General features: G+C 43.6%; 1 protein-coding gene across 1 annotated transcript in view; it reads right to left on the reverse strand.

Moving 5' to 3' along the window:
- Positions 1-15,044, reverse strand: part of MSRA (methionine sulfoxide reductase A) — a 291,015-nt gene extending 275,971 nt beyond the window's left edge. Inside the window, exons 1-2 of the mRNA XM_065681883.1 lie at positions 14,818-15,044; positions 14,510-14,586 (exon numbers count right to left, since the gene is read on the reverse strand). Coding sequence (XP_065537955.1) covers positions 14,510-14,586; positions 14,818-15,017 — 277 coding nt within the window. The 5' untranslated portion in view covers positions 15,018-15,044. The remainder of the gene's footprint in view (positions 1-14,509; positions 14,587-14,817) is intronic.
- Positions 15,045-15,414: the final 370 nt, after the last annotated feature.

Raw genomic sequence — 15,414 nt, forward strand, 5'->3', positions numbered from 1 at the left:
GGCCCTGATACAGTTCAATGTACTGGCACAGAAACAGCCTGCAATGCCCATTTGGGTTTCCAGCGTTAGAGTCTGAATCCAGCTTGTCCTGAGTGGGATGGCTCCAGTAAAAGAGAACATTTCAGGTAGTTTTAAAAGCAATTTGATGACTAAGAATGACACAAGGGAACAAATTAAATCAAACGGCAAGAAATTTCAGCAACTTGGTAAGAAAAACACATTAATCCACTCAACTGTAAAATACAAGGCATAAGGTCCTACCACAAATCCCTGCACTGCTTAATGCAGTGTTTTAAACAGGAATCTTGTCCAGCTGCCAACAACATCAGAAGACACTTTTTGGAAGCATAATGCTCCACTTCTGAAGAAGTGAACATGGCAAACAGATAGTCTGTTGGACCTACTGCTTAATTTCAAAAGTTGCAGCTGTGATCAAGAGCAATTATACCAAAATCACTAAATTTATGATTGATGGGAGAAACTGTAAAAAACAGGAGAGTCAGAATAAACTAACTCAAAAAAAAAAGGGGGGGGGCTCATTAGACAAGTTCTGAAATCAGTATCTTGAGAATCACTAGATTCTTGAGAATCTAGATTCTCTAGATCATCTGATATTTTTCTTTTTCATATAAAGACATATTAGTGCATTCTGCTTAAGAATTGACCCTCTACATTTGGTTTGTCTGCTGATTACTTCTCTTTCTTGTTCCCTTTCTAAATAGTAATTTGAAAATTGTCACTCAAGATGCTACTAAAATTAGGCATTATGACTTTGTGAGCAGTTTTTTATTAGTTAAGTGCAACCTCTTTAAGGTGAGATTTAATTTCTGCTCTCCATCACACATCAACCTCAGTGAGTGCAAAAGTAGATTCACACATCCCTATTTAGGAAAGAAGAAGAATCCTTAAGGAAGAACATAAACAAAAGAAAGCCAACAATATAAATAGCCCCCATGGACCCTATGCATTCTAAAGCTATCTGTGGTGCAGTTACTTTGCTGTTGATAATCTTAGAAAAAATCTTATTGCAGTTTGCTAAAACATATCGGAAAATCATCCACTGATTCCATGACATGCTGTTTTGTCCTTTTTTTAAATGTAAGCTCAACATTTGAAAGTAGCAGATGATTACAGACCACTAAAACCCAGGAAGACCCAGTAGACCAGCTGTCAATCCACTGATTTCATAAACCAGTGATCTCCCAAAGTCCAGGAGTGTCCTATGATCCTAGGATCTAAGCCTGTAAATAGTAAAAAATGTCAGGTACAGGAAGGGAATGTCAGAAACAGGAAGACCTCCATAAAAGCATGAACATCACCCAGAACGTACCTCAGTGAGAGCAGACAGGCCAACACCGACATTAACAACCTATCCATGCTTTCCTTTTGAGAACAAGGGTGCAATACCGATACATTTCTCCTACACAATGGCCAGAGATGGCCACAGTTTGTGGAAAATATCTGGCATCCCACAACGGTAGTGGAGTGTTCTCTGAGTCCATAGCTGTAGTCCACGATGTGGCATGTTTTCACTAGAAAGCTTCAGGCTTTCTACGAGCACATCCATTGTCTAATTAGAACAAGCATCCCTTGCACTACACATCTATTTTTTTCACTGGGTTCCTAACAGAAGTTATCAGACGGTGTCTCAGGCACCAAACCTCTACCCTCAAACACAGCATGCATCCTAAGACGAGAGCTTTCCATCTTATATTGAGGGACACCATAAAAATTGATTCCCACTAGAGTTCTGTTTCTCAGTCATTCCTGAATTTTGGGCAGTCCTCTAAACACCTTTGGAAGCTCCTGGGAAGTCAAATTCTTTAAAAACCAAGCCCAAACTACAGTAAAAAAAAAAAAAAAAAAAAAAAAACAGATTACTCAACAGAAAATAAGATCCTGTCTTCAAAACTAAGACCAAAATAATCTCTTCACTCAGGTGGATGAAATACTATTAACTCCAATTCTGCGTATCTGCAACAGGAATTAACTATGAGCAATACAAAAGAAACTGCAATAAACATCGCAGGTTTTTATCTTATTTGCACTAAGGACTTATTTCATAGAACCATAGAATAGTTAGGGTTGGAAAGGATCATCTAGTTCCAACCCCTTGCCATGGGCAGGGACACCTCACACTAAACTATGCCACTCAAGGCTCAATCCAACCTGGCCTTGAACACTGCCAGGGATGGAGCATTCACAACTTCCCTGGGCAACCCATTCCAGTGCCTCACCACCCTCACAGTAAAGAACTGCTTCCTTATATCCAATCTAAACTTCCCCTGTTTAAGTTTTAACCTGTTGCCCCTTGTCCTGTCACTACAGACACTAATGAACAGTCCCTCCCCACCATCCTTAGAGGGCCCCTTCAGATATTGGAAGGCTGCTATGAGGTCTCCATGCAGCCTTCTTTTCTCCAGACTGAACAGCCCCAACTTTCTCACCCTGTCTTCATATGGGAGGTTCTCCAGCCCCGTGATCATTCTCGTGGCCCTCCTCTGGACCTGTTCCAACAGTTCCATGTCCTTTTTATGTTGAGGACACCAGAACTGCACACAATACTCCAGGTGAGGTCTCACAAGGGCAGAGGGGCAAGGATCGCCTCCTTCGACCTGCTGGTCACACTCCTTTTGATACAGCCCAGGATACGGTTGGCTTTCTGGGCTGCAAGCGCACACTGAAGCCAGCTCGTGTTCATTTTCCCATTGACCAACACCCCCAAATCCTTCTTCACAGGGCTGCTCTGAATCTCTTCTCTGCCCAACCTGTAGCTGTACCTGGGATTGCTCTGACCCAGATGTAGGACCTTGCACTTGTCATGGTTGAACTTCATAAGGTTGGCATCAGCCCACTTCACAAGAGTGTCAAAGTCCCTCTGGATGGCATTCCTTCCCTCCAGCTTATCAACCGAACCACACAGCTTGGTGTCATCAGCAAACTTGCTGAGGGCGCACTCAATCCCACTGTCCATGTCAGCGACGAAGATGTTAAACAAGACCGGTCCCAACACCAATCCCAGAGGGACACCACTCGTTACTGGTCTCCAGCTGGACGCTGAGCCACTGACCACAACTCTTTGTGTGCGGCCATCCAGCCAGTTCTTTATCCACCAAGTGGTCCATCTATTAAATTGATGTCTCTCCAATTTAGTGACAAGTTTATGTGTATTATTTTAATTGTACTAGAAACTGAAATGCAATCTTCGTATGTATCGTAAAAATTTGTGAGTAACAAAATAAGAGCAGTATACAAATGTATCTATTCCACTGAAGTTCTACACATAATAAATAAAATAATAGCATGTGAATAATGTGATGCCTATCACACCACAAATTATAAGCCAAATAATTCAATGGTCACAAAGTAAAAGTAAGTTTAATAAAAATTACATAGAACTGAAGTGAAGGCAGTGTCTCTGCTGTAATTTGAAGGTATAAATTTGACAGGAAGACATTTATTAAGCCACAGAAGCTTTTAAGCCAAAAAAAGCACAAAGTAAATACTACACATCAAAGAAACATGAAAGGACTAAGACACAGAGGTTAACAGCTGAAGCATTCAAACAACCTTAAATCTGCCTTATGGTAACCTCATGTAAGGTCTATCCTGCACTTCATTCAAGTAATTTGAAGTATGAGGAGTTTCAGTATTGTACTTCCTGAGTGCTCTCAACGACCTAAAGATGCTGCTGAATCCTGGTTTTGCTGTTTTAGGCAACTGCCTTATCACTTTAGCAGTAACCAAAAGAAGACTGGGACAGGAGTGTTGATGATTTAACCAACATAAACAGCTGTATAACTGAAATACAAATCAATTGGTCACTGGACACTCTCCTTGCAGCCAGTGGAAGAAAGACATCTGGGGTGCACTGTTCACCTAGTTTATATGTCTTTTGACATTCAATATGTGATGAATTAAACCAGCAAGTGCCTGGTTTACCTATAAAGGTGTAACTGTGTAAGTGTATATTGCTGTAGCCATACTTATAGCAGCAATTCAAAAACATATGCAGTGCCTTCCAGTGCTCTGTCCCAGCTTTGCACCTGGGACAATATGAAGTCAGAACAAGTTTTTTTTCCCCCCATACTCTCCTGTCTGGTGTGGAAAGAGAAGGAGCAATAGGCAATGCAATCCCATGTCTCTACCTGCGAGATACATTCACCAAATGCGCGTTACAGAGGCAGATGTGCGATCCAGCGCACAACCTGACGTACTACCCAGTATTCCAGCAATGTCTACCTGTATATTAATAGTTGCAACAGCCCATCATTTAAAATCAACTTAGTCTTCCCCATACATAGAATCACAGGATCACAGAATCATAGAATAGTTAGGGTTGGAAAGGAACTTAAGATCATCCAGTTTCAACCCCCCTGACATGGGCAGGGACACCGCATGCTAAACCATGTCACCCAAGACTCCATCCAACCTGGTCTTGAACACTGCCAGGGATGGAGCATTCACAGCTTCCTTGGGCAACCCATTCCAGTGCCTCACCACCCTCACAGTAAACAACTTCTTCCTTATATCTAATCTAAACTTCCCCTGCTTAAGTTTGAACCAATTACTCCTTGTCCTATCACTAGTCCCTAATAAAGAGTCACATGCTTTGTGCTTGTGTGGTTATGATGAAGTCAGCCACATGCCACATTGAAAAATATTTGTTCATTCAAGTTACACAGGCACAACTGAAGACATAGCTGACACCACAAATTTTAGCATCCAAGAACAAAAGGCTTTCAAGTAGTAGCATGGACACCAAGTAAAGGAAGTGAGATGTTTCTCTCAACCTTCTTATTTTCTGAGTCAAAATCATATTACCTAAATGTGTAGGATAAATGGACACAATTAGCCAAAGAAGTCAAATGTATCCCAGGACTCAAGCAAAATAATGTAAAATATTCCCTAGCGAAAAAATAACCTGTATAAATATAACCCTTGTGTTTAATTCTCTTGACAGGTTTATTTAACAACACAAATTTGGCAAATTCAGACATTATATCTCTTTTCATAACAGCAGCAACAAGAAGCTACTGAATGCAGCGTGCCACACCGCTACCTTCTACTAGAAATAATTATCCTCTTTTACTACACAACTTCGAATGATTCCTTAGAGCAGCATCCACACATAATCTTCTGAATATAGAACCTCTGGATTCATTTTTCATTTCAGAGAGGGAAATTACAGTATCAGCAAGAGGAGTCTCCTTCAAGCCTTATTTGCATTCAAGAGGCTGCCAGTTGGGTAAAGTTTCTCCCCGTTTCAGTAGTTCTGTTTCCCAGCAACCCGCACTGTTGCCAGGAGAAATCCTGGGGAGAGTATCCTCTGCACCCTCCCCACCGTGGTCCTGGGGGTACCGCTTTGTGCAGCACTGCTTCATGCCAGCGCACACATTCAACTGTGAGCGGCATGCTAAGTAGCCTGCCAGGAACTCCAGGGACTCCAACAAGAGATTTTCCGGGTTTTTTTGGAGAGGGCTTGGTGATGAATGATAAAGTCCTTTCTATTGCAGTGTACTTAGAGGTGATAAAGAAGTGCAAAGGTTTTATATTGGGGTGGTGTTACCTTGGAAGCACCCTTTGACAGATGGATGTACAGCTCTGTTAACATATTTCCTGTATGCTTTTAATCTATCAAGCATTGTGTGTGCATACTAACTTTCCTTTTGTTGTTGTTTTCCAGCTGCCAAGAGCTAAAAAGCACATGCAAATGACAAAAAAATCCACTTAGATTGACTTAACCTTTGCTTCGCCTTGCAAGATCTTCCAAAATGTAAATGTAATGTGTGGTTAAAAAATAATTCCTGTTTTTCCAATGACAGTACAATATTTACAGTTGTACACTTGGCTTGAAAACGAGCTGCTTAGTGTTTAGATATAAATACCTGACAAGGTGCAAAAGAAAAGAAAAAAGGAGAAAGACAAAAAGCCATGGTATTACAGACAGGATAAGCAAGCAAATTAATCTCACACCTACCTGTAAAGATGTTGTAACCACAAATTTCAGAAGTTGTCTTTCAGATAATAAAGTTACTTGGGGGTGAGGTGCTTCCACAAAGAAACATACTCTGCTTTAAACTCTGATTTGAATCTCAGCATGTAATTCCAAGAAATCTGGAGAGGGATTTTTTACAAGGGCATATAGTGATAGGACAATGGGGAATGACTTTAAACTGACAGGCAAGATCCAGGTTAGCTATGAGGAAGAAGTTCCTCCCTGTGAGGGTGGTGAGGCCCTGGCACAGGGTGCTCAGAAGAGCTGTGGCTGCCCCATCCCTGGCAGTGTTCAGGGCCAGGTTGGACAGGGCTTGAAGCAACCTGGTCTAGTGGAAGGTGTCCCTGCCCCTGGCAGGGGGCTGGAACTTCATGAGCATTAAGGTCACTTCCAACCCAAACCATACTGTGATACTATGATTTTTATTTTGCAGTTCTATTCTATTGCAAAGTTTTGTGCCTTGCACTACTCAGCAAGCTGTCAAAATTCCAGGGAAAATCTCTTTAAAACTTCTCAACCTAATACTGCATATATATTTAGGCAAAAAAATAAGCACAAGGTACCAGATTTTTACCCTAATGCTGCACAGTACAAAGAGGTCACGAACCCATGGAGATTCCCATGCCATACTGATTCACAGCTCTCATGGGATCAGGCTGTCCCATGCAGCAATTCTCCATTTTACCATTCACCCTTGGTAAGAAAGTACTTGTGGTTTCAGTCAATACAACACTTTGTTGTATCTCTACAAGTCAGCATTATTTAAACTTTCATGACAATACAGATTCACTAACTGCTGAATTATTTGAATTACTGGATGATCACATGCCCACAGGGATCAAATCCCACTGGGAAGCCTTTGCACCTTGGCCACAAAGACACATAGTTAAAGTCTTGGTCTAAAGTCCTTTCCACGTGCCCGTGGCAGCATATGCAGCCTAGCCATCTTCTCCAAGCTGCAGGGGATGAGACAAATTAAAGTATCAGACCACAGGGCACTAGTGCAATCCCAGTAACTTCTGTTCAGTGTTTTAGGGATGGTAAAAAAGATAAGCATGAAGAGCTAAATTCCACTAAAGCAAGTACAGAAGTGAAACAATTTAAAGGGTTATTTCTGCTTCCGAATGTTCATTGTGTTTGGAAACTATTAAGACTGAAAGATGTCCAACTGAATGCAACATTAGAAATCAAATAAACATGTCATAACTTGGGTATATGATACCTAATATAATTTCATTTAAAAATGTCTTGTGAAATTATCTCCGGATAACAATAGAAGTTATACATTTCTTCATGCAGTCATTCAGGGTGGAATCCAATGTCTATACCTTGTGAAAAGCAAGTACTACCTCAGCAGGCAGGGGACAGAACAGGAAGAATAAAGCAGTTCCCATAAAACAGCTGTTTATGTTCTGCATAAATTTAATGTCAAGAAGGGTGTCTCTGAAGGAAAAGGAAGTGATCCCTGTTGTAAAACTTCAGTACATCCTCTAGAAACTCTAGAAAAAAAAGACATACTTCTCCTCAGCCTGGGGAAAACTGAAACGTATTTCACAAGTGTACTCTAACCACTTGGAGCATCCTGTGAGACAGAAAGCATGTCCCTCTCTGCAATGGGTCAGACTGTTACATAAGCAGAAATGTAAAAGTAGTGTGGCCAGAATGAAAGCAGAATTGGGGGTCTGGCTCCAGCCTCCTGCAGTCACTTAAAGAAATGCCATCATCCCAGGTAAGCTTTGGCTGGTTATTTTAATATATTTGTGTAAGATGTCATTTCAGTCTCCCAACAGAAGAAGATTGTCAAGATCCTGAGGGCATTCTGTAACTGCTGGAGTACCCTACAAAAGATGGACACTGCTGCTACCACCACAGCTACAGCTAAGAGGATGTGCAGAGTCGTGGCACAGCTGAAGGTGGAAGGGGCCTCTGGAGATAAGCCAGTCCAACTCCCCAGCTCAGAGCCAGGTCAGCTAGAGCAGGTTGCTCAGGACCATGTCCTGTCAGGTCATGACTGCCTGCAAGGATGGAGAAGTAACAACTTGTCTGCTGTACTGTTTAACCTCAGAGACGAAAAACCTCAGAGAAGAAAAGCCGCCTTGTTATGTTGAAATGGAATTTCCTACATCCCAGTTGTGCCTATCGCTTCTTGTCCATCCAGGGGGCACCAGTGAGAAGAGTATGTGTCCATCTCCCTTACTCCCTCCCGGCAGTTAATACGCACTGGTAAGAGCCCCTGGTCACCATACAAATGAATTCGGGCAGACACACGCTTTCACTCAGAGATCACCTATCTGTTTTAACAATACCAAGGCAAATAAATAACAAGGTTGATGGATTTCTGTGAAGTCACTGGAAATAGTTGGTTTGTGCTACAAAGGGTTCTGTTTGTAGAAGTCAGTTAAATGGGCATAAAAAAATACTGTGAGCTGAAAGCAACAAAAATATTAGTAACTTCACTTACTCTTTTCATAATCAAGTTCAATTTATCTGATCTTCAACAAATTTCAAAACCTGGGAATTGGAGTTCTTTGTGCTGTTTTCTTTGCTTGCAGTAGTGCTGCTGCATTCATTTAAAAAAATATTATTTCAGATTATTTCTTTACAATGGTGTAATACAATGTCATGCTCTAAAGTAAAATCACATTTATTGCTTCTACCTTGCTAGTATAACTAGTTTACAGAATTAATTTTAGTTACCTTACTGCTGAAACATGGATGCTTTTTATGAGGATGTGAGGATGTATTGCTTACAGTATTTAATTGACTATTTTATGATAGTGGTAGCAACACTAGTCAAGGACCCCTAATAATATAAAAGGAGTTTTGTCCCAGTGAGTAATGTGAGGAAATCCCATCTCAGCTCTGTTCCTAGCAGAGGTACTTAGGTTGAAACATACACATCAGTAGTGGGTTGACTTTTTTAAGGCAGTAAAGGTACAGCTCATGGGTAGACAGTCTCGCAATTGTTTAAACCTATTAAGCCTATTAGCTGTATATTGATAGATTAATAGGGCAATAATTATAAATGTGGAGCAGGTCATGGTGAACTGTAGCCTGACCTTCTGTATATAAAAGAGCACAGTATTTCCATTAATTAATTCTTGCTTGAATCAGATCATGCTCTTTAAAGAAAACATTGATTAAAAACGTCATTTGACAGAGGATGCTCAGCAAAATTTCATAAATTGCTCCAATGTTTCATAACACCATTAAAAAGGTGCATATTTTGAATCACTTTGCTGTGTTTCAACTTCCAAACACTGCAGCTCGGTACAGTTTTCTTCATGAAGACAAAAAGCATGGTACTATGCCTTTTCTAGGTTTCATGAAACATTTAGATCATAATTAAATTGCCAGTTTGCCTGCTTTCTGAAAAAAAAAAAAAGTTTTCAACTAGATGTACACCAAGCAAAGTTAATTTTTATTGTCAGCAGAAGTTACATTTTCCAAACACTTACTAAGTTTTGTTTCTTTTTCTTAAATTGTCATGAATTACTTAAGGTCTTCCTTAAGTTTTGGTTATCAAAAATAGACACTGGATTTTACAAGGGATAGTGCCAACTGCAGTCTTGTTCCCTCTCCGTATCTTCCTACTTGTGTATCAAGGGATAACGAACTTTTGGGGTTAAAGTGTTGCACTAAGAGCTCTGTGTTTAAGTGCACACCTAAGAATGTTTTAAATCATTGATCATTGGCATAGCGTCTGACTGCAACCAGATCTTTCATTAGCAATAACCTTACGATAAAACAAAAAAAGGGTTATGCAGACAAGGTCAAGTCTCACATAATCCCATGGTCAGCACGTTACAAAGGAACAGAAATGCACTTTAGCTCTTCACAGCACTAGATTAAAATGCAACTTTCAAGTTGAAGTTGCACTCAGCTATTTTTCTCTCTGCTGTTGTTTCCTCTCCTCTGGACTCCAGCAAAGGAGAGAGCACTCTGACCTAGTATCTGTACTCATAAGGTTTGTGAATGGCAATCAAGAACCCTCAACATGAGAGGTTCCCCAACAAGCAATGTATCCCACTGAGGGGCAGAACACAGCCATGCCCATCTCGCACCCAGAAAGCATCAGGAACTTGGAGCTTAACGACCAGGATGCTACATAGGTGCAACACAATTAACACAATGTACAGGAGGCTCAGAGAGCCCAGAAGTGCCACTCATATGAAAATCCTCAGCTGCTGAAAACACCTTCCAGGACGTAATGCCCTGACCCAGGCATGACTAACACCTGCGGTACTTCAGCATCCTCCCTCCAGAGTGAACTCCTAAGAGTGGTCTCAGGCTGTGGAGAGAGCCTGGCGCTCCTCTGCAGGGACTGCAGCAGTGGCAGCAGCCTCACCTTTGACAGGGATGCTCTATTAGATCCAGTTGCTGCTGCACAAGGGAAGGAGCTGCAGGAAGAAGTCAATCCATTATATCACATCAGGGAGCAGCAGGAGAAGATCAACAGGATCTTCAAAGATACTGCACAGACAAGAAGCTAAATGCTCTGCAGCTCTTCACCTAGAAAACAGAGGCCCTCAACATCACTGAAGATGAACAGGATGGACATCTCAAGGTCACTGGATTAGGTTCAGTGCTAGTAACCACTTAAAAGAGAGGTCTGGCAAATATTTTCCTCAAGTGTCTGCACACTGAGGCAGAGTTTGGTTCACAAAGAAGACTCGAGTGGCCATAAACCTACGATGTGACAAGAATCAGAGACCTGGCACATCACACACAACCTAAGCAGTGCCATCGATGGGAACAGGGTATTTATGAAAGATTTACACAGAATAATAGAATGGGGAGCTGCACTCTACTGAAACAAACTCCTTGAAGGCACAGAGCTCTAAGTGTGAAACTGAAATCACTTCTGCTAAGAGTCTCTGAGTCAAGATCAGAGGGAAAACACTGGAGATGGTGTGGAGGAGATAAGTGGATGAGGCTTTCCACAACCAGCTGGCAGAAGTCTCTAGACTGCAGGCTCTGGCCCCTGGGAGATTTCAGTTCCCAGAAATCTGCTGGGAGGGTAACACTAAATTGTGTAAGCAAGTCAGGAAGCTGCACTAGCAACAATTCCACACTTAAAGTGCCAGAGGCCGGTTGCTGACTGGCTGTTCAAAAGCAGGGAAGAACTCGTGACACTGCAGGAGCAGATGACAGAGAGCTATAGTGACCAAAAGATGATGGAGTTCAGGACCCAAAGGAAGGCTGCAAAGGTTAAGCAGATTAAGCATTCTGGACTTTCACAGCTCAGGCTCTGGCTTATTTAGGGAATTGCTATGTAGAAGCCCCTTAGAGGCTGACAAAGGGAGAAAGTGCTCTTCGGGGTGGTCTGAACTTTCACAAAAACTTTCTGAGAGCTACGTAACAAATTATCAAACAGAAAGACTGGGAACTTTGTCAAAAAACACAGAGCTACTTAACAGACTAAAACGCAACGAGAGAGCATACAAGAAGAAGAAACTATAAGAAAAGACAAAGGAGGTATAAAAGCATTGCCTAGGCATTTAGGCACAAAAAGACCAAAGCTGGAGTTAAAAACTAGCTAGGAACGTAAATGGCAGCAAGAAATTACTCCACAAAAAATTACAGGAGTAAAAGAAAGCTCAGAGGAAATCTAGGTATATTAATGAATACAGAACACAGCCTAGAAGTAGTATGGAAAAGACCAAAGTACTCAAAACCTCTTTTGCCTAAGTCTTCACAAAGACTACTCCAAAACTTCTCCATGCACTAGTACAGTCAGAAAGAAAAACAGCAAACAATGTGAGCAAAAAAGGGTTATAGACACTTAAAGAAGCTAAAGGTGTTCAAATCCAAGGAGCAACATAGAGTTTTTCCAGAATGGCAAGGCAAGCTTCCTGGCAAGACTATCACAACACCTTGACAGATCTAGATATAGTGATATCTAGAAAAATCAATTATTGGGGGAGATCTCTGATGACAAGATACAGGGGATAGTAACAGACATTTTTAAAGAAGGCAAAAGGAGGATTGAGGAGCTACAGGATGTTCAGCCTCAGCTCAGTCCCAGGAAAGATCGTGGAGTATATCCTCTTAGAAATTATTTCCAAACACATGGAGAACAAGAAAGTAATCGGGAATAGTCAACACATTTAGCAAAAGCAAATCAAGTTTGAACAGCCAGCTGCCTTTTACAATGAAATAATTGGCTATGCAGATGAGGGCAAAGCAGTGGATGTAATATGTTGCTTTTAGCAGGGTTTCTGACACCATCTCTTACGTTTGGAAGCTGAGCAAGTACTGGCTGGAAGAACAGACTGCTAGGCTCTAGGCACATCAAAAATTGGCAGAACCACCAGACTCACAAGGCAGTGATCAATATCTTGTTGTCTAGTGTGCAGCAGGTTACCCCAGGGGCTGATGCTGGGGCCAGTACCATTCAATATCTTCAACAATAACATGAATGATGTGACAGAAAACATGCTCAGCAAATTTGAGGGCAACACTAAACAGAGCGTGAGAGCAGGCATGCCAAATAGCAGAGCTTCAGTTCAATGAGACCTTGAAAAATTTCAGGCCTACACGAACAGAAACTTCATGAAGATCAGAAAGGGGAGGCGCAACTTCTGCACCAGTGCAAGATCATCTCAGACCTGCTGGAAAGACCCTGTGAATATGCTGAACGCCAGGTTAAATATGAGCTAGCAATGTGCTCTCGCTGCAAATAAAGCAAACCATCTACAGGGCTGCATTGCAAGGAGCATGGGCAGCACAGTGAGGAAAAAAAACCCTTCCTCTACACTATTCTGGCAAGAATTCACCTGGAATACCACATCCAGTTTTAGGCCCTCAGTTCACAAGATACTAATAAAACAGCGAAGACCTAAAGGCCAGTAGTTAAGCGGGTCAGCAGACTGCAGCACACAAACCCACAGAGCCTGCAGAAGCTGAGCATTTCAGCTAGTAAAGGGTAAAATCAATGGGCAATCTTAACAGCAGCTTAACCAGGAGTGAGAGAGACAAGTCAGGAAACCCTTCTCAACAGGATCAGACAGTATCAGAAAGGGCAGCAGCCACTGACTGTGCTGGAAAAGGTTCATGCTGGACACAAGGAAAAACTATGACAAGAAGGCAGTGCATCATTGGCACAGGGGTTGAACTGGAGTGCCCTTCCAACCAACACTCCTCTGATTCTGCGATCTAAGAGCAATTTAAACAAAAGAACTGGTACTAAGTGAATGTTACACAATGTTAAAATTTAATGGCCATTCTTTTCTGAAAGTAGTTTACATGTTAACTTTTGCAGTTCACTGGAGGTCCACACTGCTATTACGTACATAACACCACATTATAACAGTTATAACATAAAAATGGCTGAAAAAATCATACTTGGCCTTATGAGGATGCCTTTTGTACAACAGCACAAAATCATTTTATGGAGTTGCTGAGCATTGTGTATCTTCCTCACAGGCTTTTACAAGCAATGTGAAGGTACCACTTTAACGTAGGCAATGTACTACTCCTGGTAGAGTTCATTGTCCTAACAACGTCAACTCCATCTATGCACCCCTCCTTTGAGTCCACTTTCCCCACATCAGACATAGTATTCTTGCTACCTTTCATATCAGCACTGTGTTATGGCTACCTTCAGCGTTTTACCAGGTATCTATACAGTGAAGATTTTAGTGTTTTCAAAACACTTCTCTCAATGCACACATGCCATCAGAACAGAAGGTGACTCTCCTCCTCTACCCCACATGGTTAAGACACCCCCCTGCAGTCCTGCATCCAACTCTGGGGCTCCATAAGAAGGATGTGGAGCTCTTAAAGTGAGTACAGACGAGGCCACGAAAAGGATCCAAGGGCTGGAAAACCTCTGCTACAGAGAGAGGCTGAGAGAGCTGGGTTTGTTCAGCCTGGAGAACTATTCCATGATTCTATGCTCACCCACTTATTCTCCCACCAGTACTTATGTCCTTTCTGTGTTTAAATATTTTTTTTTCCCCTAAGTTCACAGACTTTGTTAGAGACCTGCAGCAAAGACACAGATAAACACTTTGCACAACGGGAGAATGCTCTCATGACTACTAGGGAAATCTGTTTAAAGCCCTGAATAGGACTGTTATGCCCCTCAGTAAAAATTAAACGGAAAACTCATACACAGCCAAGAGAAGAACAAGTACGCGCTTGTCGGCAGCTCCAGCAATCGATTAATTCCTACTCTTAAGACCAGAGCGCACAGCAAGCGTCACTGTGCACCTACATGACGAATTAACCGCGCTCTCCAGACACCCTCCAGACTTCCCCTTCGCTGCCGGGGCCTGACACGAGCGCTCCCCCGCCGCCATATTACCCTTTACCCACACCCCCCCACCGGCTGAGTGCCAGCCGGTCATGCGCCGCAGCCTCCGCGCAGGCGCCGCAGCACGACTCCCTCCCCAGTCCCCCCACACCGCCGCGGTGTGCGCACGCGTACAGCGGCCGCCTGGGCGAGCGGGTCTCCGCGTCCCCACCCGCGAGGCGCGGGGTGAGTGGGGTGGGTTTAGTCCTTACCTGCCACCGGCATGCGCTGGTTCCTGCCGGGGAGCGCTTCTTCCCGCTGCGGCAGCCGGGAGGCCGAGTCGTTCATCCTGAAGGTGAAACTGGAGAGTGAGCGGAGGAGGCACCGTGGCGCTGCCAGCATCACCCCTGACGGGAGCTGGCGGCGGGCGGGGAGGGGTGAGCGGCCCGGCTCGCACCGCCCGTTAGGACGGGCACCGGCCGGAGCGGGAGGGCGGGGTGGGGACGGGACGCGCGGCGGGGTGCGAGGCCTGCCCCCTGCCGAGCGGCGGCGCGCACCGCCGGGCTCACACCGCACCTACCCCGGTCTAGGGGCGCCGCATCCCCGTTGTTGTGTCTTGAGGGGATCTTGGAGTACCCGCCGCCCACCCCGGCTCTGGGGGAGGTACCTAACTCCCTGTGCCCTGAGCGGTGTGCCCTTAGGTCTGCGTGCACCGAGGGGTGAAGGCACCATTCGGTCACACCGACATCCCTCGTAGGGATTGGTTGCCGTGGTTTGCATGCGCCCACCCAAAAGTAGTCCTGCCTTGGAGCTCGGCCTGCTGAGCTTTGACCTGGGCCTTGCTCTCCGAGCTGTAAACACCTGCGGGGCATGCTCCTTGCTCTGGAAGACCATGCAAGGCATGCTCTGTGCTTGGAGGCCCCATGCAAGGTATGATCCATGCTTAGAGGACCTGTGCAAGGCATGCTTTGTGCTTGGAGGCCCCATGCAAGGTATGATCCATGCTTAGAGGACCTGTGCAAGGCATGCTCTCTGCTTGGAGACCCCATGCAAGGCATGTTTCTTGTTCTGGAGATCACATGCAGAACATGTTTCTTGCTCTGGAGATCCCATGCAAGGCATGCTCTGTGCTTGGAAGTCCTATGCAAAGCATGAAGCATGCTTTGAGATCCCATAC

This window comes from Lathamus discolor, chromosome 5 (assembly GCF_037157495.1).
Source record: "Lathamus discolor isolate bLatDis1 chromosome 5, bLatDis1.hap1, whole genome shotgun sequence".
Taxonomy (NCBI): Eukaryota; Metazoa; Chordata; class Aves; order Psittaciformes; family Psittacidae; genus Lathamus; species Lathamus discolor.